General features: G+C 45.0%; 1 protein-coding gene across 1 annotated transcript in view; it reads right to left on the reverse strand.

Moving 5' to 3' along the window:
• LOC311598029 (alpha-actinin-2) overlaps positions 1-26680 on the reverse strand; it is a 67642-nt gene that overhangs the window by 12459 nt on the left and 28503 nt on the right. Inside the window, exons 4-15 of the mRNA XM_084782768.1 lie at positions 26329-26415; positions 23363-23450; positions 21488-21566; positions 17994-18075; positions 17046-17131; positions 14908-15000; positions 11872-12102; positions 10927-11074; positions 9152-9302; positions 3995-4103; positions 2402-2542; positions 1046-1228 (exon numbers count right to left, since the gene is read on the reverse strand). Coding sequence (XP_084638894.1) covers positions 1046-1228; positions 2402-2542; positions 3995-4103; positions 9152-9302; positions 10927-11074; positions 11872-12102; positions 14908-15000; positions 17046-17131; positions 17994-18075; positions 21488-21566; positions 23363-23450; positions 26329-26415 — 1478 coding nt within the window. The remainder of the gene's footprint in view (positions 1-1045; positions 1229-2401; positions 2543-3994; positions 4104-9151; positions 9303-10926; positions 11075-11871; positions 12103-14907; positions 15001-17045; positions 17132-17993; positions 18076-21487; positions 21567-23362; positions 23451-26328; positions 26416-26680) is intronic.

Consider the following 26680-nt stretch of genomic DNA (forward strand, 5'->3'; position numbering starts at 1 on the left):
CAGGATTCAGTAGAACCTATGACTGTCACAACAGCCACCAGTGTTGCCACACCAGTAGAGCCACTGCAACTACTGGAGATTACTACACACACTCATATTGACGTCAAGGTCATGGGGTTGCTCTTAGATCTGCTTTGAACTGTGTCTGTTCATAAAGAGGCAGAACACATACTTTACTATCTCCTGAGTTTATTTGGTAGTGGAGTTAAACCTAGGGCCTACCTATCAGGCCACCTCAACCTTTTCCTTTCACTTTATACTTTGAGTCAAGGCCTAGGTTAGCCTTGAACTTGATCAGTTGTCCAGGTTGTCCAGACCTTGAAAATTTGATCTCCTGCCTCAGCCTTCCAAACAGGATTATACACCTGCACCACCAGGCCTGGATTTCTAAAGTTTATTTTGTTTTTATCTCTCTCCACCTCTACCCCTGTGTGTGTGTGTGTGTGTATGTGTGTGTGTGTGTGTGTGTGTGTGTGTGTGTGTGTGTGTAGCATGCACGTGCAAGTTAGAGGACAACTCTGTTCGTGGTTCTCTCCTTCTGCCTCTATGTGTGTTCTGGGGATTGGACTTGGATCCCCAGGCTTGCACAGGAAGAGCCTTCACCCACTGAGGCATCTCAGGCTAGAGTTTTAAAATGCTTCCCTGACAGTATTAATATCATAACCAATATTTATTTTGCCAAAATATCTAATGTTTTCTTTAAGGAAAATAACTTCTCTTATTTCTCCTCAGCAATCACAGAAGTTGCCAAATCACCATGACAACTCAATTCATCTATAAAACCTGGAAGGAAGGAAAGTCTGAGGGTGATGCTGAATGTGGTATCCTAAGGTCTTCCTTCTCCCCTCAACCCTTCTCCACATCCCACAGTGGATTGACAGCTGCCCACGTGACCCTTCCCTCATCCCATACCCACCCCATGGCTGCTCACCTTGTCCCCCTCAAGCCATACCCACCCCATGGCTGCTCATCTTGTCCCCCTCAACCCATATCCATGCCATGGCTGTTCATCTTGCAGCCCCGCCCCCAGCCCCCAGCTGCCCACCTTCTCCCACTTGTTGCGCAGCTCATCCATGGTGACAGTGCTGTATGGGTTGCTGGAGCTGATCCGGATGCTGTAGCTCTGGATGACCTTCTCCACCTCGTTCTGAATGGCCAGGATGGACTGCCGCTCCCCATCAGCCTCGGGCAGCGTGGCCTTGAACTGCTCATGTGCAGTGATCAGACTCTATGCCAGGGAACAGTGCAGGGAATCAGTCTGACAGGAGTGTCAGCTGTGTACCTATTTATTTTTAGGCCAGGTCTCAAGTAGCCAGACCGGCCTTGAACTTGCTATGTAATCATGTATGGCCTGAACTCCTGATTCTCCTTCTCCACTCCCAGCTTCTGGGATCACAAACATGTACCACCACATGCAGACTTTAGTGTAAATTTTGCATGTATGCTCACATGTATGTATATGTATCTAGAGGCCAGAGGACCACCTTGTTTTTCTAGACTCTCATTGGCCTGGCAGCTCTCTGATTAGGCTGGTTGGGCTGACCAGCTAGTCCTAGCACTGGGATATCAAGCATTTGCCATCATGCCCAATTTGTTATTTTGTTTTTAAATAGATTCTGGGGATTGAACTCATGACTTTGTACCCACAAGGCAACACTTTTTGTAGACTAAAGCCAGCCCTCCTGACTTATCAATTTTACTGGAAAATTATAAATGTATGTTTTCTTTATATCCTATTATATCTCAAATTGGGCATTAAAGGGTTATGAGTAAACTGGGTCCTGAGTACTTGACAATAACTTATTGACAAGTCTTATTGAGGATGCTATTTTGGAGGTTCTCTTGTGTGGGTGTGGTTGTCTGAGTTACATGCATATTCGTGTACACATGGACAATAATTCAACATCAAGTGTCTTCCTCAGTCTAGAATCTTATTTTCCTTTTATTAAGATTTATTTTACGTGTGTGTGTGTGTGTGTGTGTGTGTGTGTGTGTGTGTGTGTGTGTGTAGATGTGTGGATGTTGTGGTGAGGAAGTGGGTTCATGCATGACATAGAATATGTGTTGGGGTCAGAGGACAACTTGTGGGAGTCAGTTCTCTCCTTCTACCACGTGAATTCTGGTGATTGAACTCAGGTCATCAGGATGTGGGGCCAAGTGCCTTTACCAGCTGAGCCATCTTACCAGCCCAGAACCATAGGTGTTCTACACATATACACATGTACATGACACAAAAACAGAAGAGGGTCTATTTGGGAAAAGGAAGGAAATTGGTATAAGTGGGGACAGGAGAGGGTAATGCAGAGTAAACACTTCAGTACAGAATATAGTTGAACAAGACGCATCACTTCATACAACAAACACAGACTAATAGAAAGAGTACAAGTTTGGGTCTCCTCACCTGGATCTCCTCAATGCTGTGGACAATGAACATGTCCTGCAGGTCCTCCATGGCACCCTCCATCCAGTTGTTGAAGGGTGCAGCTCTCTTGGCAAACTCCAGATGCAATTGGTCAATTGTTTCTAGCAACTTCTCTGTTCTCTGAAGATTGAGTAGAAGCAAGTGTTATCTAGGATTAAACAACCTTTTCAAAGTCCTGAGATGTGCAAACACATACAAATATGTATCCAGATCAGTACAGTATGTCCTGTCATTTATACTAGCTGCTGCTGGAGGGGATGGTACACCCTGCTGGTCTCTGAGAGGTCTTCTGTGTTCCTTTAGCTTTGTGCTTGGGTTGGGACCCATGACCTCAGTTGTGCAAGGTAAGAGCTCCTACACTGAGATCCTTCCCTATAGGCCTTCTGAATTAAAAAGGCACTTAATACAACCCAGAGCCACCTCACATTTAAAGTATCTGAAGCACCCTCCTTGAAAATTCACACAGATAAACAACTTCTTTCAGCTAAAGGGGTAATTTTTATTTATTTATTGAGACAAAGTCATATGTATCCCAGGCTTACTTAGATTTCCTTCCCTTTTCTCTTCTTCCTTCTTTCTTTTTCTTTCTTTCTTTAACTCTCTCTCTCTCTCTCTCTCTCTCTCTCTCTCTCTCTCTCTCTCTCTCTCTCTCTCTTTCGTGTGTGTGTGTGTGTGTGTGTGTGTGTGTGTGTGTGTGTGTGTGTGTGTGTGTGTGACAGCTCTGGCTGTCCTGGAACTCACCATGTAGACCAGGCTCCCTGGAACTCACAAAGCCCTCCTGCCTCTGTCTCCCAAGTGCTGAGATTAAAGGTGTGCACTACCATGTCCATTGAACTTTCTATATAGCTAAGGATAACCTTGAATATCTGATCCTTCTACCTCTGTCTCCCGAGTTTGATCAGTCATTGATGGCCACATCACAGTTTTTTGGGGTGCTAGGAAGTGAACCCAGGCCCTTGTGTGTACAAGGCGGGCATTTTACCAACCAATCTACATTCTCTCATTTATTTTCTAGTCTTTTTTCCCTTCCTTATGTTTCCAGGCACACATCCCAGGCTGAGCCTGACACTCTGAGTCATAATGTTCTTCCAGAGGACTTGAGCTCGATTCCCAGCAACCACATGATGGCTCACAACCATCTGTAACTCCACTTCCAGGAGGTATGATACCTTCCTCTGGTCTCCAAAGGTGCCAGGCACACAGTGGTACACAGGTATACATGCAGGCAAAATGTTCATGCACACAAATTTAAGATAATGCATAACTTTTAAGTATTTCAAAAGGACTTTGAGATTACAGTGGTTGCTACTTAACAAACAGGGCTTAGACTATGATCCCCCAGTCATTTTAAAATTGAAAAGTATGTGTTGATGGTGATTTGACACAATAGAGTGCAAAGCTACCAGTCTCCCTTGGTCCTCCGGCTCCCACTTTCACACTCTTCTTGGGGCTCCATTTACTAGATAATGTTTGGTTGTCTCCACATGAGGCCATGGAGAAACACCATTAACACCATTATTTATGAAGCATCTAGTAGGAGTGTTCAGGTCAAATGAGCTTCAAACTTTTCACCTCCAAGGCCTCCCTCCTCTTCTGGGTGAGCGTCCCCAATCTATCCCACTGGTCACAGATTTTCTGGCACCGATCATTGACGTTCACGGCATCATGATAGTCCAGTTCACTAGGGAAAGCAAGAAATAAAGATTAGTTCTCCTAGAAGGTGTGAGGAAAATGGATACAAGCTAGAAATAAACAGAGGTGTGTGTGTGTGTGTGTGTGTGTCTGTGTGTGTGTGTCTGTGTGTGTGTGTCTGTACATAAGTATACACATGTATACAAATGTATGTGTGAAGGAATGTACACTCACATGTCTGAACATACACTTGGGGACCAGAAGTAAACTGAGTATTTTTGCTAGTCATTATTTAACAACTCCCTTTTTTTTTTTTTAGACAGTGCCTTCCATTGGCCAGGGCTGTGCATTCATCAGCTAGGCTGACTGGCAAGTGAGCTCTAGGAATCAACCTGATTCTGTGTCCACCAAAGGGAAATTAAAAGAACATACCATCATGTTCATTTAAAAAAATTGTGTGTGTGTGTGTGTGTCTGTGTGTCTGTATATGTGTGTGAAGATTGATCCCCTGGAGCTGGCAATTGTGAGCTGCCTGACATGGATGCTGGGACTTGAACTTGTGTCCTCTGCAAGGTATGTAGGTCATCAAGCACTCTTAGCCACTGAGTCATCTGCTCCCGGGCCCCGTGTCAGGGTTTTGAACATGGGTTCTGGGGGATCAAACTTATGTCCTTAGCTTACACCGCAAGTGTTTCACCAACAATCCTCTCCCATTATCTGCCCCACCCTCAGCCTTTTTTATTTATAAAGACTTAATAAAAAACTGGTAGGGAGGCTAGTGAGCTAGCTCGACCACTAAAGGACCTGCCACCAAGTTTGACAGCCTGAGTTCAATCCCTAATGCTGTTCTCTGACCTCCACAAATGTGCTACTGTAATTACTACTTGACCCAGACAAGATGCTCCCTGGGCTCACTAGGCAGCCAGCATAGTGACTCTTGCAAGCCCTTGCCCATTAGGAAATTCTGTCTTTTAAAAAATGTGGAAAGTGACTGGTGAAAACATCTGAGAATGACCTCTGACCTCTGCACCACTCCCATGAATGCCCGAACCCCACCCCACATACACACATACAAATACAAATGTAATAGGAAAGTGGTAGGGCGTTTTAGGTTTTTCTGAATTGTTCCTGTTGGAAGTATTATCACTTGGGAAAATTATAAGAATTAATAAAAGTCATGTTAGTCAACAGTTTTCAAAAAAGACAGTACTGTCTTTTTAATGCCTCTGGCTAGCTTTCTCCTCCTGTGTCCTCTGAAGCCTCCTGAGACCATGTCTTTTATATGGAAACTACACCAGAAGCCAACTATGTGACACAAGTCAGTCCAGAAACCAGGTGCAGCCATGGCAGCTGGAGCATTAACATGAGTCATAGGGAAGGAGGTGTCCATTTGCAGAGTTCTGTGTCCTTGGCTAGACGGGCACACTGCTTGCTGCCTACTGAGTGACCAGTCCAGGAGGGGCTGTGTGACCCAGCACATAGACTTTTAAAACTAGGCAGGATAGAGCTCTTCCACTTAGGGACAAAGACTCTCTGGACTGTTGGATGCCTCCAGTGTAGAAGAAAGAACAAAACAAAGTGTTCTAATAAAAGTTAACCTCATCTCCTGGATAAATACCTGAGTCCCGAATTAAAAAAAAAAAAAACCAGCCTGAGATCAAAAAGCAAGCAAACAAACAAAAACAGGACAAAACAGCCTGAGATGAGAGAACTTTCCAGAAGCGCCCTCCTCCTCTGAAAACCACTTCCTAGAGGCTTTGGTTTGTCTCTCTGCTTATTCAACCTTGAATTAAGGCAGTAGTTGTTTACTGCTCAGGGTTAGGGTTAGGTATGTGTGCGCGCACACAGGCCACAGCAAGTGCATAGAGGTCAGAGGACAACTTGCAAGTGTCAGTTCTGTCCTTGCGTCTTGTGGGTCCTGGGGATTGACCTCAGGCGGTCGGGATCAGCAACAAGCACTTTTACCCACTATCTCACAGCCCCACTGCGTTTTCTTTTTTCATATCCTCACTCGTGTGTATTGACTTTACTGTTTCTGTTGCTGAGCAGAAGAAATACATCTTGTTATCTGAGTGTTCTTCCAGAACATTCCGATAGGGACAGACACACCCTGTCACCTAATTAAAAGCTTGTCCAGTTCTTAAGAGCAACCACCAACTCTCTACAAACACACACATTTCATGTAACCAAGGTTGACTAAGATTTTTTGTTTATTTGTTTGTTTTGTTTTGTTTTGTTTTGTTTGACACAGGGTTTCTCTGTGTAGCTTGGCTAGCCTGGACTCACTTTGTAGACCAGGCTGGTCTCGAACTCCCAGTGATACACCTTCCTCTGCTTCCCGAGTGCTGTGGTTAAAGGTGTGCACCACCACTGCCGCGCTTGACTAAGATTCTCATGATGTCTACTTTGATTATAAACTAAAAACCAAACCCGACAACTGTCCCTGAGCAGCTGTAGAACACTGATACAAAATAGAGAGGCAGTCAGCCTTTAAAGTGAAAACATGAAAGAAAGAAGGCTTTTCCAGACATTTCTGCATGTTTCCATGAATCTGAAGAAGGTTGAGCTCGGTGGCATAAGTGGGTCACAGAGTGGGGTGGGGGAGCTGGAAGGCCATACTCATCTCTGTTCTACTCTGGATACTTGGCGCAAGCCAGAGTCATCTAAGAGGTAGGAACAACCTCAGCTGAATAAATGGCTCTATGAGACTGCCTGAGGGCAAGCCAATAGGGCATTTATTTCCTTTCTTTCTTCTTTTTTGTTTTTTCTTTGTTGTTGTTGTTTTTGTTTTGGTTTGTTTTGGTTTTTTTGAGACCGGGTTTTGTGTGTGTCTGTGAAGTGATGGCTGTCCTGGAATTCATTCTGTAGACTAGGCTAGCCTCAAACTCAGAGATGGGCCTGCTTCTGCCTCTTGAGTTCTGAGATTAAAGGGATGTGTCAACAAAAATGGTTTATAGCCATTTTTAACTCCAGTTTCCAGGGGGTCAAATGCCCTCTCCTAATCCTCAGGATCACCAAGCATGCAAGTAGTACACAACACACACACACACACACACACACACACACACACACACACACACACACACACACACACACACACCATTCACACATAAAACAAATGATAAATCTAATAAAAAATTTTAAAAAGAAAGAAAACAAACTGGACAAGCCATGAGGAACAAGGCAGTAAGAAGCATTCCTTCATGGCCTCTCCATCAGCTCCTGTCTCCAGGCTCCTCACCTGTTTAAGTTCCTGCCCTGACTTTCCAGAACTCATGGCATGATGGGAGGCTGAGGCAGAAGCCAAACCCAGAAGACAGAAGTACACAGTACAGCAGCAGAAGCAAGGAGAGCCTGACTCAGCAAGGCAGGAGGCAAGAACCAGCACCTGAGAGCTGCCCTCTGATCTGCACACACACGATGGTGTGCATATGTGCATCCTCCCATCCCCAGACTATTATTATTGTTTTTTAAAGATTTATTTATTTATAATGTATACGGCATTCTGCCTGCAGGCCAGAAGAGAGCACTAGATTTCGTTATAGATGGTTGTGAGCCACCATGTGGTTCCTGGGAACTGAACTCATGACCTTTGGAAGAGCAGTCAGTGCTCTTAACCTCTGAGCTATCTCTCCAGCCCCCCAGACTATTATTTTTTAAGTCATTATTTTGAAAAGGTATCTCAGCATACATGACAGAGGCAGGGGGATCTCTGTGAGTTCCAAGGCCAGCCTGCTGTACATAAAGAGTGCCAAGGACAGACAGGACTACACAGAGACATGCATTTACTCAAAAATGAGTAAATAATGCAAGAACTTTGTGCTAAGTGGTGTGCTTAGGACACACCACTCTGAAGTTATTTTTAGGTTTTCCCTATTTCCCCTAATTCTTATACAATGGTCCCTGGTACACCTACATTTGGGGAGTTAGGGATTGCACGACTATTTTAATGTCCTTTTGAGAACTGCATAAAAACTCTGACTTATTTTTAGGATGGGCAGGAAGGAAAAGAATGTTATTAACAGTCAGATGAACACAACTAAATTTTATGTGCAACTGTGCCTCAGTAGTGTGGAGCAAACAGCACCAAAGATGCCAGGAATACCAGATAATAATATAAAGTTATTGCTTAAAGTTTATGGGCAACACTTAAGACTGCTCCAAATTATTTGCCATGGGAGCCATCACAGTACACTAAATAACTTGAGTCTTTCTCAAGACCTCATTTTATTGGTGAGTGGCTACGGCTGTTAATTAGCAAATATCTAACATTCAAGAGGCATAAAACCACGGTGGAAGGTACGGATATAATGTGAGGCTGAAAAGATGAAGGATTCATAAGGGCCAAACTGAGAAGTGGTGTGTTATGAAGCCCTACCTGTTAATTAAGGGGTTCATACCCCTCAAAAGTGAGGAACCAGGGACTAAGGTATTGAAGTACATTTAATTACTTAGTAATTATTGATAAGTGATGAGCAATAAAAATTCTGCAGACATGGAGCCAGAGAACTGGCTCAGCACTTGAGGGCACTGATTTCTCTTGCAGAGGACATAGGTTCACTTCCCAGAACCCAGAGTCTCACAGCCATCTGGAAGCACAGTCCCAGGGGATCTGACACCCTCTTCTGCCCCCCTCCCACTACACATCCCAGGAATCACAAGTGTAAAGAAGAGGCAGAAAACATCTGCACGATGATTAGCCTCAATACCATGACATCTGTTCATTCATCAAAACTCAGAGAGGCGAGGCAGTCTGCTCCTTCAGGGCTCAGGCAGGGACTTCTCTGTGGCCTTTCTCTCTGTGTGAGCCATGGGTCCTGCCTCCTGCCCCAGCCTTAGCCAGACTTCAAGGCCTTGGCCTCTGCACAGGCATCTCATTTCCTTGGAAGCAGGATAGCTTATGTAGGGTCAGGTGTGACAGATGGGAGAATCCGAGGACCCCGGCACACAGCAGGGCTGAACCTGCTTTTGACATTTCTAGGCACCAAAATCATCATCCCTGCAGGATCCAGCCTGACCCTTTGAACTCTGCTCCCTGGAGACCCCGCAGAATGCCCATAGCCTACTAGGGTCTTCACCCAGGGTACCAGCACACACTTGAGCTCCTGGGCAATGGCAGCAATCTGTTCCACACGGTCCTGGTGTGCAGCCAGGTCACTCTCGAAGGCCTCATGCTTCCGAAGTAGGGCCCGCACTTCTGTCAGGGATGCAGACTCATAATCCTTCTGCAGCAAGATCTGTTCTTTGCCTGCAGAGGGGACAGCAAGAAGCACGAGGCCATGACTGTTATGCCAGATACTCAGGAGGCTGAGGCAGCAGGACTGAAGGTTCAAGGCCACTATGCACAACTCTGAAAATTTGTCTCACAGAAAAAGGAATCAGAGGACTGCCGCTCAGTGGTAGAGAGTCTGCCTAGGATGTGCAAAGACCCCTAGTTCATGTCCTGGTATTGCCTAAATAAATGAATCAATTAAATGAGCATGAAGACTCAAAATCACAGAGCAGCTTCCCCACACCAGAACATGCTCAAAGAGCATTGGGATTTCAAGGAAGGAGAGGGACCAGCCCATAAGCAACACCCGAGCCCTCCAGATGCCCACAGAGGAGGTGCCCAGCAAGAACGGTGTGGTGGGCAAAGCATGCATGTTACAAAGTAATTCTGCATAATTCTAAGTCACAACTGTCTACGTTCCCCACAACACTCAGTGAAGTCGGAAATTATTTCTGTCCATGAGCCACACGGGATGGCTGAATAAAACCCTTGTGTTAGCCGAGCATGGTGGGTCACACCTGTAATCCTAGAACTCAGGAGACTGAGAAAAGAGGATTTCCCTATTGGAACCTCCACTAGTTCCCCCATAAGTTTTCCTTTATTGTTTGTGCAAAGGACTTGTAGTGCAGGCTGGCCTTGATCTCAATATTTATACAAGGATGACCCCCAACTTCTGATCCTTTTGCCTCTACATCCCTGGTGCTGGGATTATAGACATGTACCACCCCCACGCCCAATTTAGGTAGTACTGGTGATCGACTCAGGGCTTTGCTGGAATATGCTAAAGCAGCACCCCACCAATAAGCCACATTCCCAGATTTCTCTATAGTACTTCTTAAATCTAAATACTGCTGTGACTGGGTATCCAGATCTGCATTTTCTCTCTGGCAAGTGGCCTATAACAATTTAATTCTGTAAAGCTGGAAATGAAAAGCAAATCTACATTTCAAATGATGAGAACATCTCAGCTAGGATGTGTGAGATTCTGACTGAAATGTTTTATCATAGGGACTCACTGACACTTTACAGAAGCCTTCTGGGGGAAAGTTTCAGTTATCGCCTCTTTGTTTTATTTTTTAAGATTTATTTTTATTTTTTAATTATGTGTACAGATGCATGTATGCCTATGGGTATGTGTGTGCACATAACTGCAGGTGCCCGTGGATGCCAGAAAAGGGCACCAGATCCTCTAGAGCTGGAGTTGCAATGTTTATGAGCTACCTGATGTGGGTGCAGGAGACAGAACTCTAGTCCCCTGCAAGGACATAGCACACCTGTAATTGCTGCATCATCTCTCTAAACCCTTGGGTGTTGTTTTGAATCAAGACCTTATTCTATAGCCCTGTCTAGCTTGGAACTCAATATGTAGTCCAGGCTGAGCTGGAACTCCTGACAATCCTCCTGACTCAGCCTCTTGAGTGCTGGAACTACAGGGATGCACACCATCAACCCTAGCACAACTCAGATGGAGGACAACTTGCAGCAGTGGTTCGAACTCAGGGTGTCAAGCCTGGCAAAAAAGCATCTTTCTCCACTGAGCCATCTCACTGGCCCACAAACCAGATGCTGTAAACTCTGAACTGGATTCTCATGCCCTTACCATAAGCCCATGTCTCGTGTGTGGAGGCCTTCTGCCTGAACTTCTCAGCCAGGTGCTCCAAGCGCTCCAGTCTCCGAATCTCGTTCAACAGCCACTCCTCATAGCCCTTCTCAGCCTGCTCCAACCTCTGCCAGGCACCGGCAATATCCTGAGGAACAGAAAACATTTGAGGTCACAGGTATGTCATGTGGGTTTTAGGGCTCCCATTGTTCCTCCAGCGTGAGTCTCGCAGTGGATGTCCTCAGCTTTCGCCTTCTCTTCCCCTTCTGCACAACTAACATCCCACCAGTGTGGTTTCCAAATATCTAAATCACTGTAGTGGCCTTTTAGATAAGCACAGCTGCTCTCATCAGCCATGCAGGCTTCTCCCGATGTGACTGGACCACATCCTTCAGGATGGGAAAGGCAGTGGGTAACAGCAGGAAGGTGAGTGCACAGGGAAGATCTAGATGTTATACATTATAGAGGAGGCTTGGCAAGGTTAAGGTCACAAGTCTGCCAGGAAAGGAAGTGGCCTTTTGCAGAGTCTTTGCTGAAATGCATGGCATAATCTCATGACATATCACACCAAGAGCTGCATAATGGAAGGGGGCAGAGGATCAGTCATGAAGCCAAGCATGGTGGCCCACACTGATAATACCAGATACCCAGAGGTCCAGGTAGGAGGAATGCAAGTTTGAGTCCTACTTACTGAATTCAAGGTCCGCTAGCAACTTAGTAAGGCCATTTCTCAAAGGAAAAACTATAAAAGGGCTGGGGAGGTAGCTGAGCAGTAGTACACCTGCCTAGTGTGTGCAAAGTCCTGGGTCCAGCCCCCTATCACTCAACCCACAAAAATGGAGTGGTGTCAGGGTCATTCATCACTGTATTCACTAACAGACACACTCAGGAGACAAAGGCGTCCTCAGCAGACCAAGGACGACGGGAGCCATGGTCGCCACTCACCGACACCATCTTGCCCTCGGAGGGCATGAAAGCTGGCCGGTTGCTGATCCGAAGCTTGGTCTGCAGTGTGTTGAAGTTGATCTCCAGCTGGCACTTCTCCTGCACCTTGGGGGGCTTGTGCTTACGCCGGTAATCCCGGAAGTCCTCCAGCTTCTTCTGCATGGCCTGCATGGTCTTCTCGGGTGTCCTGTTCTCCAGCCAGGGGATCGTGCGCCGAATCCATTCCAAGAGCTATTTCCAAATGTAAAAGCGAGGCTGAAAATACTAACAAACTGCTTCCCGTTCAAACATTGAGGGGCCCCATAACCAGAACCAGTTCCCCTAAGGCTCCCAAATGACTAAGCATGATTACAACTGTGCTGACTTAATGAGGGGCGGCAACTCTGTGCGTGGTGCAATGAATGACAGTGTCCACCCGGGGCCACAGTGACCACCCCAATGAGACCGCACGCAGGTTTAACTTGAACTTCAGGTCAGCACACGAACTCGTGTTTGACAAAAATGTGATATTTACAAGAAACGCAGCAACCAGACATTAGCAGACAAATGCTGGATGAAGCCTCCAAATTCTAAAAGGAAAAACAAAATAGAACAAAGAATGGAGTTGATACACTCAGCGAGGAACTGGGTTGAATGTCAAGTGTTTTGTTGGAACAAAGAAAAAGTAGACTCACTAGAGAATTGTAAGTCTAGGCCTGACTCTGGGCCAGTGGAGGCTTTATCGGCTAGTTTTTAATGCTAATACACAAGCAATGACTGAAAAGAGTAATGCTTTCCCCAAATCTAGTGTCTGCCCTGCTTCTGAGTCACTACCCAGGTCTCAGAGATGACCTGCTAGACACCTGGTCTTTTATTTTTTTAATTTGTTTTGAAATTTTACATACTTTTATTTTAGGTGTCTGGGTGTTTTGCCTGCATGTGTATCTGCAAGTTGCATGCATGAAGTGAATTCAGAGGCCAGAAGAGGGTGTCAGGTCCTCCTGGAACTGGAGTCACAGACAATTGTAGCCACCATGTGGGTCCTGGGATTCATGCCCAGGTCCAGACTCTTAGTTACTGAGCCATCTCTCCAGCCCCTGTTTATGTTCACTTGTGTCTACTGATCCTTTGGAAAGTGTCAGCAGACTGGAATAAAAACTAGTTACAATGATGCTGCTGCCACAGTCAACATCTCAGAAGAATAAATGGATTGAATGTGAATGTCCTTCACAGGCTCAGGTGTCTGAACACTTGCTCCCCAGCAGGTGGTGCTGTTTGGGTAGGTTATGGAACCTTAGGAAGGAGCAATTCAATAGAAGAGGTTCTCACCAGAATCAGGCTGCATGGGTTTTATAGCCTGGCCCTGCTTCCTGTTCTCTCTGCTTCTTGGCTACAGACACAATGTGACCAACTTGCCTTGGCACTCTGTTGCCATGCTTCCTCTGTCATAATGGACCACATCTCCCAGGAACTTGGAGTCAGAATAAAGCATTTCTCCTGTAAGTGTTGCTTTTGTAGGTTTATTTATTTATTTATTAAATTTATTTTATGTGCATTGGTACGGGGGTAAGAGGGTCAGATCCATTGGAACTGGAATTACAGACAGTTGTGAGCTGCCATGTAGGTGCTGGGAATTGAACCCGGGTCGTCTGGAAGAGCAGACGGTGCTCTTAACCACTGAGCCATCTCTTCAGCCCCTTGTAGGTTGTTTTTATCACAGCAATGAAAGCAGAACTAAATTAATGACAAGTAAGAAAACTCCTGACAATTTACCATCTTTCTGGGCTGAATACACTTCCCTCTTAAACTTTAAGACTGGCCTTAATGGCTTGACTTATTTTTTCTTTGCATCAATAATAAAAAATTACAAAAAATAAAAAATAAAAAGAGTGGTAGAGGGATCAAATAGCTAAGTCCTCTGCTATCAGCCACATAAAGCATACGCTCAGCTTACTTTGAATTGCCATCGAGTACCTGTTTGGGGTGATTTACCTAATCTATGCTGATCATTTTCATAGTGCAGACCAAATATCAGTTAAATCAAGTTAACACAAAAATGATGTACTCCTCTATTTTTTTAAACCATTTAAACTATTTTTAAATTTTAATTTAAGTTGTCTGGTTTTAAATATGGGTCTGTACTTGAGTTCCATCTCAGAGGATTCAGCTCTGAGGTCCCTCAGCCGGGGTTTGTGTTACAAAAGTAACACGGGGCAGAGACAAGGATATTTTGTCCCCCTACCAAAGATTTATTTATTTTTTTATGTACATAGTGTTCTGCCTGCACACCAGAAGAGGGCACCAGATCTTATTATAGATGGTTATGAGCCACCAGATGGTGCTGGGAACTGAACTCATGATCTCTGGAAGAGCAGCCAGTGCCCTTAACCTCTGAGCCGTCTCTCCAGCCTATCTTGGTACTCTCTATGCTATGCTAAAGGAAAAAAAAAAAAAAAAGAACTTTAAATGCGTTGCTCAAATCAAGAATCTAGATGAAGAGATACAGAAATGCATCCCCAAGGCTCAAAGGATATGGAAGTCAAGTTGTCATCCCAGCTCCCTCTCTGGCCCTGTGCACACACACCATACCTCCTCCTCCCAAAAGGTTATGCAAATTCCTTTTACTTTCATATGGGGTCATTGCCAAACAGGGCCCTTGACACAGAAAACATTCACCATGATGCCAGTAGCCCACAAACCAGGGGGAAAACCAGGGTGCATGATGCTGCCTTGACACTCTGATCTTGCGGGGGGGGGGCAGAGCTAAGACTAAAACCCCCTTCCTACCACCTCACACATGCTCACTGTCACTGAGCTCTCGGGTCTTTGCAAAGGCCATGGGGGGTGGGGTGGGGTGGGGAGGTTAAGTGGGTGGGGCAGGGGCAGTGGCACCAGGCATGTTGCTACAGGATAAACAACCTCTGAGACCAGGTGTGTTTTCTGTTTTCACTCTCTCTGGGATGAAAAGTGCAAAAATAAACATGGACAATCTGTTTGCAGTCTCTGCCTCACCCCTGGCTGCAGGTGGACAGAGCTGGGGCCACCCATTTCCTTTACCTCACTTGCTAGCCTCTCATATTCTTCCATCAGCCTCTCATTCTCTTGATTCACAGCAAGAACCTTACATATTCTGTTAGCTGCTGTCTCGGCCTGCAAAACACAATAGGTAAACAGATGGCTGGGCGACAAGGGTCCACGTGCAAACACACAGAGCGCAACACGGTGGGGCGAGGCAGGGTGGAGGAGATGGCATGTTGAAAATGGCACAGTCTGGGTCAGGGCGGGGAAAGATAGAGGGGATGAATCAGTTCACACCTTTTTTAGTTTTCACACAGACTTACACGGCAGGCTGAATATACTGTAGGGAATAACGGGGAGATATCATTAGTCTAAAGCACAAGCTTTATCAAACATTGAGCAAGTTAGTAACAGAAATATGTGGGTCAAGGAAACCAAGATCTCGGGTCCCTGACTGTCTATCTAAATGCTCCTGAATACTGACTCTACAGCTATGGGGTAGAGTGACACTGGCCTTCAGAAACCAAAGCTGAAGCCATTGAGCTTGAATGTATCCATGTTAGTGACCTTGAACGCATGAGAAGACTTCAGCTCTTTTCATGAACATGTAGAACTTTCTAGATAGGAGATAGAGAGAAGCTCGCCTTATGATGTTGTTTCATTCACTGTTTAATCTACAAGAGGAAGCACTGAAGAAATAAATAATCCTCGGTCACCATCTTGAAGGGAACTTGGGCCACATGTCTCATAACACGTTCCTACTGGGGATCAAGAAGAGGTATGTGCCTGTTCTAAAGCAGAGGTGTCCAACTTGTACCTCCTGTGCCACATGTAACCAGGATAGCAATGAATGTGTCCCAACACCAAGTTGTAAAGTATTCAGATTATTTGTAGTGTTTTTGGTGGGGTGGTGTTTTTGTTTGGTTTGTTTGGGTTGGGTTTTTTGGGAGGTGGGTTTCAAGACAGGGTTTCTCTGTGAAGCCTTGGCTGTCCTGGAACTCACTTTGTAGACCAGCCTTGCCTCGAGATTCACTTTCCCTCTTCCTCCCAAGTGCTGGGATTCAAGGTGTGCATCATCACCCAACACATTCTTTGGTTTTAGACAGAGTCTGGCTATGTAGTCCTGTCTGACCTAGAACTCAGTATTTAGATCTGGCTGGCATCAAATTTATAGAAATCTGCCTCTGTCTCCCAAGTGATGAGATTAAAGGAGTGCACCCTCACACCTGGCTTCATTTGTTGTTTTTACGGTTTTCCTCTCTCTCTCTCTCTCTCTCTCTCTCTCTCTCTCTCTCTCTCTGTGTGTGTGTGTGTGTGTGTGTGTGTGTGTGTGTGTGCGTGCTACTAGACTGCACAGTTCTTGTGTGTGAACTTTGTAGGGGACAGTATCAGGTTGCAATGTCAGGCCAAGTAAATGCATGCATGCTTTTACAACCTCTGGGCCCCTGTGTAGCCCAAGACAATCCAAAATGTGGCCCCTGGCTGGACACTTTCCCCAAAGTCTGGTCTAAGGGTGTAATTCACCTGACTACACTGACTCCAATTACCACCATCTCTCGGTGGTGCTCTTTACAAAGATGGCAGAAAGAAGGCACACTCTGCCTGACCGATCCACCGGGGTTCCCTGTGTGCAGGGGTGAGCAGCAGGGACAGAGGAATCTGTAGGAGTGAATGACCGTTCTCTCACAACATCCCTCAGGCTGTTCTGAGGTATGTGCATGCTTCTGAGGTGGCAACCCTTTTGTCCCTTTGACTAAAAATACAATTAGTCTTGAATGATGGAGCAAACTACTGGATAGAGATAATTTCCAGGCAAATGAGAACAACAAATATGGGGGAGGCACTTGTGTCTCCCAGTCGCCTTCCCTTTGCCATTCAACGCATGCAGCAAGTCCTCAAGGCACTTTGCTCCCCTAATGTACAAGTGTTTCTAACAATTTTCTAACGAAATGGAAGAAATATCTTAGGAGGGGGAATAGAGAAAAACATGTTGGTTATTGTCTAAAGGTTCGTTTTCGTTTTTTAAAAATGACTTGTAGTTGAGAACTTGCTGTGTTAGGTCATTATGAAACACGGATATTCCAAGGTCAGATGTGAAGCACGCAGACACACACCCAGAAACGCACACACGCACACAGAAGAGCAGCGCAGCCGGCTGCGTGCACAGGAAGGAGTACCTGCTCCGCTCCCGCGAAAGCATGGTAGAAGCAGGAAACGTAAGTCATGATGGCTCTTTCATCGGGTTTGGGAGTGTTGACAATGTCTGAGGGGGAAAAATAACACGGGACACAGACACATGCAAGCGAAGAGGAGAAACCACGGTGAACGGAGGGAACTGATCAGCTTGAACTGACCACTTTGCTTCACGTTTCACGTATCCATGACCCTGAACCTCAGGGCAGCTGGACAGCGTTGACACCATCCCAGCCAGTATTTTACGATTATATGTTTTACTCATTTGTTCAGTGTGTGTGTGTGTGTGTGTGTGTGTGTGTGTGTGTGTGTGTGTGTGCCCACACACATATTCTATGGAATATATGTAGAAGTCAGAGGACAACTATTGGGAGTTAGCTCTCTCCTTCCACCAGGTGGAGCCCAAGGGTCAAACTCAGGTTATCAGGCTTGTTGATAAGTGCCTTTATCTGCTCAGTCATCTTGACAGTCCTTAGGGATAGGATATTCAAGGGGTTTTTGTTATTGTTTTTCTGAGACAGAGTCTCTCTGTGATAGCCTTGGCCCTAGTACTATCTATGTAATGTGCAAATATATGTATGTATGTACATATACACACTTGGGACATGTACTCATATTTGTGTGTGTGCATATGCAATCACACATGCCTATGGAGATCTCAGTCTATTTACCAAGCATTCTGCTTCTTAGCTAAAGCTGAGATTTTTGTCAAATCCTGTTTCTACAAATCTGCTGGCCTGTTTTTTTTAACAAGATAAACACAAAACTCTAATACTCAGGTGTTGAGGGACAAAGCTTTGTCAGAATCATAAGTATTTCAGGTGTAATGTCCTATAGTTTTGCAAAGTTCCCAGCCACAGAGTCTATAGGCTATGCTGTTTTTTGTTTTGTGTTGTTTTTCTGTAACTCGGTAGGCACACTTTTCATCTTACCTTCAGCATCCAACATTTTAGGAATATCCAAGTGCTTCTCTGCTATTTCCATGGCCAGGTTAATGTTTCCTATGGGGTCATCCTGTGTGGAAACAGTACAACAAGGTTTTTAAACTACCAAAACAAAATCAAGACGTCCACCTCACCTCAGGAGGAACGCCTTCTCCCTCAAACAGGACTAGAACTAGATAATGCCCCTTCTTATGAGACATGGAGAGAAACATCAGAAGTCACAGAAACCACAGGACCCATGCAGTTCCACCTCACGTGACATAAGAAAAGGGTGTAAGGGGAGCAGATGCTGGATTAGCAGGTGAGTAGTTGTATTTTGCATTGGTAAGAAAGGACACCCTCAACACACACACACAACTGGGCATAGTTTTCAGTCTGTGGAAAAACCCTCAACCACTCTAAATAATGAAAGCCATTTTCCAGATGTGGACAGTGATCTTGGAGGTATTTACTCATATTATATTGGGGTGTCTGTTTGACACATCTCACAAAGCCCTACCTGGAACTGACCCTCCTGATTCTACTGGCAAATGCCAGGATTACAGGCCTGTACCTCCACACCCACCTTAATATGTTGCCTCAGAATATAAGCAAGCTGAGCGTAGGCAGACAAAGGCAGGTGACATGCTTAGCCCCCTAGAGAGGTTACAAAGTGGCTGTGAAGAGCATATATTAAATTAGATTAAAGAGAGAAAGTGTTAAAATCTGTATTTTTCAAAGAAAATTATGGTTTCCACCTTGTGTAGTAGGCAAAACACTTATAACAAAGTGAACTAAACATGTGTAGCATATATACTAAGAAATGTAAAGACCTAATATAAATTCTTTTAATCTATTAACCAGATGAAATACGATGAATCTGAAATGGATGGAGGTAAGAGAGAAAATTGAAATGAATAACAGTGCTAGTTCAGGGACCAAATCAATCTATTTTTACTTCAATGTGTGTTATTTTGTTTTAAAGTTTTATTATTAAATTTCTTTAAATTTAGTGTGTGTGTGTGTGTGTGTGTGTGTGTGTGTTAGTGTGTGTGTGTATCTCTGTCCTTCCATCCAGGTACATGTGTATTGTAGAGCACGTGTGCAGGTCAGAGGACAACTCCCAGGAGTTGGTGCTTCCTTCACCATGAGTCTAGAGGTTGAACTCAGGCTGGCAGGCTTGGCCACACCTTTACCTGCTGAGCCATCTTGTCTGGCCCTTTTGAGCATCTTTGAAACTGCACAGTTTTGCAGTGTGCTCAGTCCCTTTACACAAAGGACTATCTGAAAGTCTCAGACTTCAAAAACACAATGCAATGGTGCCCAATGAGAACACCAGTGTCATCTCCGCTACCTCAGAGAGTATATGATTACATCAGGTAGAATGCTTCTTTTTTAATCAAGTACTTTAAAAAGATTTATGTATTTATTATTATTATGTATACAATTCTCTGCCTGCATGTACACCTGCAGTCCAGAAGAGGGCATCAGATCACATTATAGATAGTTGGGAGCCACCATGTGGTTTCTGGGACCTGAACTCGGGACCTCTGGAAGAGCAGTCTGTGCTCTTAACCTCTGAGCCATCTCTCCAGGCATGCGGAATGGGTTTTAACTAAATATTGTTTTAATAAGGCACATAGTCATTTGGTTAATTCCATTAAACAAATCTTACTTGCCCGTTTTATGGCTTTTTTTATGAAGCTTATTAGTTAGATGAAAAAAATTTTTTTCAAAAATTTTGTAAGAAATATTCTGGTGCCCTAAACAGAGTAGTAAGTTTGAGACTTTGTGAAAACCATTTGGCCTAGATGTTCATTTAAAGCAATGAAATGTAGCAATTCAGTGCTTCCTAGTACAGGTAGGAAGTCATGTGACCCTGGACAAGCCCAGGCTCTCCCACTTTCTCTATCTATAAAACTGGAATCATAAGTACTGAAGTCATGAGCTGAAGGTTAGTCTGGACTACACAGCCAGACCATGTCAAACAAGCTAAGAAAACCTAAAACACTGACTTTAGTGTGAATATTCAATGAATATGCATGCATGATTTTACATACATGTTTAACTATATTGAAAATATATGCACATACACATTTATTTATAATAGATTTCAATATGCAGAATATAAAATACTACTTGTCATTGTATTACCAATTAATTGTCTACCCACTATTGATGACCACTTCCATAAGTCTATTCACTTTCAAAATAAAAACTGATCACTCTAGATTGCTAGTCAAACAGTCTATTTAGAACAAGTTCTTCATTTTACAAATACAATAAATATTCATAGGGGAAATGTACGCATGCTTTAAATATTTCAAGGTAACCCAGAGGACAAGAAAATATGTGTATTGGTGAGACTGAAAAGCTCTACTTTCTCCTCTGCTGCCTCCTCCCTCATCTCTGGGGAACAAAGCAGCTTTCACATGCTCTGAATCGATGAAGACAGGCTGGGGTGGAAGTGGGGGTGGGGGTGGGCAAGTGATAACTAACGACACCGAGGGAGGCCAAGGGCACTTGCCACACAACTATACATGCCACACACGTGAGGGCAGCATGCAACAGAGCCAGTTTCCAAACCAAGACACACAGCACAGGTGAATGACCAGCTTGGCACACCAGCAGCACCCAGGAGGAAATCTGTGGCCTACAACCTATGGCAAGCATGCCAGAGACTGTCCTACTCTCAGTCCCAAACTCTTCCGGGTCATTATTACTGAAGTGAGGCAGTTCCAGAGGAGGGCCTGGTTTCTCTTTGTTCCACAACCTACATCTTAAAGCAACCTTCTTGCTCTTCTTATGAGACAGGGTCTTGCTGGATAGTCCAGGCTGTCCTCAAACTCACTATTCCCCTGCCTCAGCCTTCCAAGTTCTGGGTACCACACCTGGCTCTAAAAGTGCTTTTAAAGGTGGAATTGGGAGAGGAGCACTCCTGCAATCGTGATACTTAAGATGGAGAGGCAGGAAGATCAAGAGTTCAAAGACAGCCTCAGCTACAAGAGACCTTGTTGCCAGTCCTCCACCCACAACCTCATCTGAGACCTAGCCCATTGAATTATTTTCTAAGGAAGATTCCCCCTACCAAAAAATCTCTGAAGCTTCTTTTGTAAGATAAATAACTATTTCCTGCCATCAACAATGGCATACTTGTGATCATCCTTTGTGTGAGAATCAGTTCTCAACAGATACATGAGAACGGTCCAGAAAGGTGAAGGGAATTTAAGGGATAGGAATATGGCTCAGCAGTAAACTCTGCCCTAGCATATACAATCTCCTGGTGCCACATAAAAAAAAGGGGAAGCAATTGAACCCTTCTTATTCCCCCAAACCCTAGACACTGTCCATCTTTGCAATCTAGGCATATACAGCCCTTAATATATGCAAAGCCTTCAGGGCAGCCCACATCCATGCTAGTCAGTGCTGATGTGCTCATTCTCGGGGTGACATGCTGAGCGTGATGAGTGGGGTGCACAGTGAGCCACCCCCAAATGAATGACCTTGTTAAGCTTTGAGTAGTCAATGAGGTCGGGCCGGTGTCTGTGGATGAGGGCACAGAGTCCAAGGCCATCTTTCCAGCTTCACAGCACAGAGGAGAAGAATGTGGGTTAGTGGAGAGACCCCAGGTTCCCCCAGGTGAGACACCAAGAGCTCCCCCTGATGTCATGTACCAAAGGGACCTTGCCCCTCCCCAATGAGTAACACCAATGGCCCCTGGATGGTCCAGCCTTGCACTTTGCCATACACACTTCCATGCCCTGCCCCTTTCCCTTCTGTTTTGAGCTGGCCCAGCCTGCCAGGGACCCTACCCCTCCCTGTTCACTGTGTGCTGGCAGTCTACCAGTGTTCCTACCCTTCTAATCTTGGGGGTTCCTACTCACTCTTTCACTACTCTCCAATCTAGTCCTCACCTGCTACTGCCCAGTAACCCCCTTCCCCAAGGATACTGACCTCAGCTTTAACCAGGAGAGACTCCCTCTGAGAGTTTTTATAGTAGCTTCAAAGCTCCCACTAGCTCCCAGCTACCTGTCTCTCCTCAGGGGTTCCTTTTATTGACCAATCTATTTCTTTTGAGGCAGGGTCCTTCAGCATGCCTCAGGCTAGCCTCTCACACCTCCAGCCTAGGCCTCCCAAGTGCTGGGACTGCAGGTGGGTGCTCCCATTCTGAGCTCTCTTTCATTTTTAGAAAGCCAAGGCTTGTAAGTGAGAAGGCCACAGGGCAGACTTGGATGTCAGCAGGGGCACAGACACCACTACTAATGGCCCCTTGGATGCTCAGGTCTGAGTGTACTGCTGAGGGCAGGGCCAGTGAGAGTGGGGAATGGGCAGTGTCCCCCAAAGAGTTAGAAATGGAAGAAGACCCTGGAGGAAGCATCATTTGGGAGGGCTTGAGTTCATCATGGCTCAGTGTGAGAAGAGAGAGGAGAGTGCAGGCAAACACAGGGACTTGACATTCACCCTGGCTGCCAGGCTCAGCCCTCCCTGGCTTCTTTGAAACAGGATTATATTTTCTTTCTCCTCTCTTTGCAAAGCCTATCTTAGAGATATTCTAACATATTTTTCTTTCTAATGTATAATTTTTTAAGTATTTCTTTGAGAGTTTCACCTAAGTATACACTACATTTTATATAATATTCATCCTTACTCCTCAATTTTTCCCAAACCTCCTCCCTCCCTTTCTTTTTAAATAATCCATCAAGTCCAATTTGTTAAACATGCTTGAGCAACCAAGGGTCACGGCCTTAAAGACACTTACTCTCCCTCTCCAACAGCCATTAGTCTAACACTTTTCCAACCAGACACCTCCAGTCTGTCACTGTGCTGTGGCCTTGTCCTTCCTTTCTCCCACTATCCACAGATCCCTAGGAACTCACCACCCAAAGGATGAAACATGGCCAAGCCTCTGCTCATGTGTGACAGTGCTAGAGAAGCAAATGGGAGTGAAGCCTGCAGCCAGAGCCTCATGGTGCTCTCACGCCAAGCCTGGGGTTCATTTGTCCCGGTCCCTGACCTTTTTAAAATGTGACTTTCCCATTTGTCTTCCATTGTAGCAATTAAAGCTGGTGAATTAATCAGGAAGAGGCCAGGGTGCAGGACTCTGGAGTGGTTGCAGAGTCTGCTGGGGTCCCAGGGCCACAGATAAGAGGCCACCGTTCCTGCCATCATGTCCTGCCACATGTTCCCTTGTTTGCAAACCCTAAGAGACTGTCTCCTGTGGGAGACGTTACACACTGGGAAAACACAGCTCACTTCTGAGTAAGCCAGCCCCTGCACAGGAAGGATACTGGTATAAGGCACTTGGTTCCCTGGCCTACATGGGCTCGGGGCTGGGGCAGGGGATGGGCAGACGAGGCCTTGAGGGTCCCAGTGCTTACCTGGTGTGGAAGTTCTGGATGTTCACGTTTCTGTATGGCGCTGTCTTCCTCTGACACCACAGCAGCAGGCCTTCTTTGGCAGATGTTTCTGTAATGAGACAAAAAAAAAAAAGGTATGGGGGTGTGGAGGGAACGCTCAGGAAAAAAAAAAGGCTACCTTATTTTGGACATATAATAAGCCATTTGGGGGAAACAGAGACAATGTCATTCTCAAAGCTACCCCTGAGAAAATTAAAATTTAAATTCACTCATCACTAATTTCCAAATTGTAACCAGGGCTATGGGATGTAGCTCGGAATAAAACACCTGTGAGGTTAGTGTTCCTATGGCCCTGAGTTCAATACCTAGCAACCAAAGCCCAAGTAACAACAAAGATAAAAATAAAGAAAAAAACAACTGTCAGAAAAAAAAACTCAGGCCCAGTTCACTGCTGTTATGCTGACTGGAGGAAGATTTGCTGGATTTCCTGTAATCTGCTACTCAGCAGAGGACAAGAGGCGTTCTGGGCCAACCCCAAATCTAAACAAAGCACTTGTGGTTATCAGCGTGTGTCAGTCTGGTGTGCACACAACCTCTCTCCTTCCCTGTCTCTGGCCCTTACTATCGCTGCTCTTTTTCTTCCTCTTCCTCTTCTTCCTCCTCCTCTTCCTCCTCCTCAGCTCCCTCCTCCTCCTCTTCCTCCTCTTCTTTTGTTTGTTCAACACAGAGTTTCTCTGTGTAGCCTTGGCTATCCTGGAACTCACTTTGTAGATCAGAGAGATCCACCTGCCTCTGCCTCTCAGAGTGCTGGGATTACAGGCTGTGGCAGGGCACCTGACTTTTTTTTTCTCTTTTAACAAAAAATATTTTTTAAAGATTTATTAGGTATACAATGTTTTGCCTGCATGTACATCTGCATGCCAGAAGACAGCACCAGATCTCATTATACGTGGTTGTAAGCCACCATGTGGTTGCTGATCATTGAACTCAGCACCTTTGGAAGAGCAGCCAGTGCTTTTAACCTCTGAGCCATCTCTTGAGCCCTTTTAATAAATTTTTTACTGTGCCTTTTATCCTAAGAACTGTTGGTCACTGTAACTAAATCCTTTTCTTAAATATTTGTTTATTACTTTAAATTTAAAAAAAGTTAGTGCGTGCACACGTGCATGTGCCTGTTTGTGTATGTGTGTGTGTGTGTGTGTGTGTGCAAAAGTGAGTGTGTGTGTGTGTATGACATGGTGTACATGTGGAAGCCAGAGGGAAATTTTCAGGAGTCAGTACTTTTTTTCCACCTGTGGGTCCCAGTTGTCGGAGTTGGACTGCCCGCTAAGTCATCTCACCAGCACCTCTTGCAATTAAATCTGAATGCAGTGCTGTTGACAAATGTCAACTTGACATTCTGAAATTCAGAACTGTCTATTTGTCTTCCAAGTCTCGACATGTGTACCTTCAGAATAGGTTCAAGGGCACGCTGGGCTGCCCATGAGTCAGCCTCCTTTAGCTTGGGAACTAACAGCTGACCTAGCTGAGTGCTGAGGAGAGGCTCTGGTGTTGGTGCTCTAGTGACTCATCAGCCAGCATTCATTAAGAACCACCCACTGCAGCTGGAGAGAAGACAAGGCTCGGGAGTGAAGAGCTCATACTGCTCTTCCAGAGGGTCTGAGTTCAGCTCCCAGCACCATGTCAGGCAGCTCAAACAACTATGTATAACTCCAGCTCCAGGGGATCCAATCTGCCTTCCTCGTCTGGCCTCCAGGGACACCTACACTCGCACACACATAGAAGCACATAATTAAAAATAAACCAAAACCCACTTCCCTGCATACTGTACTCAGTGACAAGAAGTCTGAAGTGTGCGCCCTCAGAGAACTTTCTGGTTCCCTTAAGGGATTCCCATTTTAGAACCCCAAACCCATTTATGTCATCTGAAACATCAAGCTAAGATATAATGACATTTAAACCTCAATTCAGGCTTAGAAATGACAGCCCATCTGAAGAATACAGAGCCTGCATTTGAAAACTCCACACAATGTGGTTCTATTAAAGTGCATTTCTTCATGCTAATGAAAATAACAGGGTATTTCCCAGAGGTTCTCAATTTATTTTAAAAAACAACGGTAATTTGTCATAATTCTGCACTAAATTGAAATACTTCAACAGTTAAACCCACTTCACAGAGTAGGTACCATTTTAAAGACCGATTCACACTGATGTATTAGCTGAGCTACGAAGTCGTGTTTTTTGTTTTTCTTCTTTATTTGGAAGGATGTAGAGGATGTTTTGGGGTTAAACAGGGTCTCACTATGTAGCCTTGGCTGACCTGGCACTATGAAGCCTGAGGTGTTTTCATACTTGTGAACCTTCTCTCTTACCCTCCTGAGTGCTAGGTTTATAGGTGTCAACCAACACGCTCAACTTTATGATTATTGTTACTATTATTATTGTTGTGGCTGCTGTTATTTTAAAGAGTTCTAGGTGAAAGCCTAAAGGCCTTGGCCTTGGGGGCTGGAGGATGGCTCTGTGGTGAAACGTGTTTAACATGTGCAAGGCCCTGTTTCAATCCCTAGGAAGGGAGAAAGAGAAGGAAAAAGGAATAGAGAGGGAGAAAAGGAGGGAAGGACTGAGGAAGGGAGAGAAGGAGAGAGGGAGGAAAGGGTAGAGAATACAAAGAAGAAAGGAAAGCCCTCCGCCTATTGCGTTAGTTATTTGTGAACTTCCTAGTACAATGTGCAGTAAGGAAACTCGTGTTCAGCACACCATCTGTCCTGAACATGCGCTCATCTTTTGAAAAGTGACTCCACCCCAAGAATAGAACGGCACTGCCAGGGGTCTTTTCCCATACAAATATAAAAATTTTGAAAACTCAATTTACATACCTCTCATTTGATCATGTAAGTGACTGTTCAATGTCACAATATCCTACTCAAATTTTAATTTACAAGCTCAGTTTTCAAATTAGGCAACTGGGCACCAGCCGTGACTTTTACCTTCCACTGAGATGTCCTGAATGGCAAAGCGGAGGATGATGGTCCAGATCATACCCAGGGTCATTTTCACATTGCCATCAACTATTTCTGTGGATGAGAAAAACAAGTTAATGGGCAGATGACACAATGAGCACACAACTTTTGGCAAGGATGTATAGGAAGGACAGGGCTGTTTAAACAAGCTTTGAAGAGTGCTGGTTGTTTGGCATTTATAAACAAGTGGCTGGAGTTTCAGTGAATTCTGAGTTAGTAATTAGCACCACTTGTGCATATGCTTTGTCACTGCAAGCCATCTAGGAGTTCTGGGACTCTACCACGGGGAAGGCATTCTAATCTCTGTCCTGTCCCCTCC

This window comes from Acomys minous (genome assembly GCF_964271855.1).
Source record: "Acomys minous genome assembly, chromosome: 5".
In the NCBI taxonomy this organism is placed as follows: Eukaryota; Metazoa; Chordata; class Mammalia; order Rodentia; family Muridae; genus Acomys; species Acomys minous.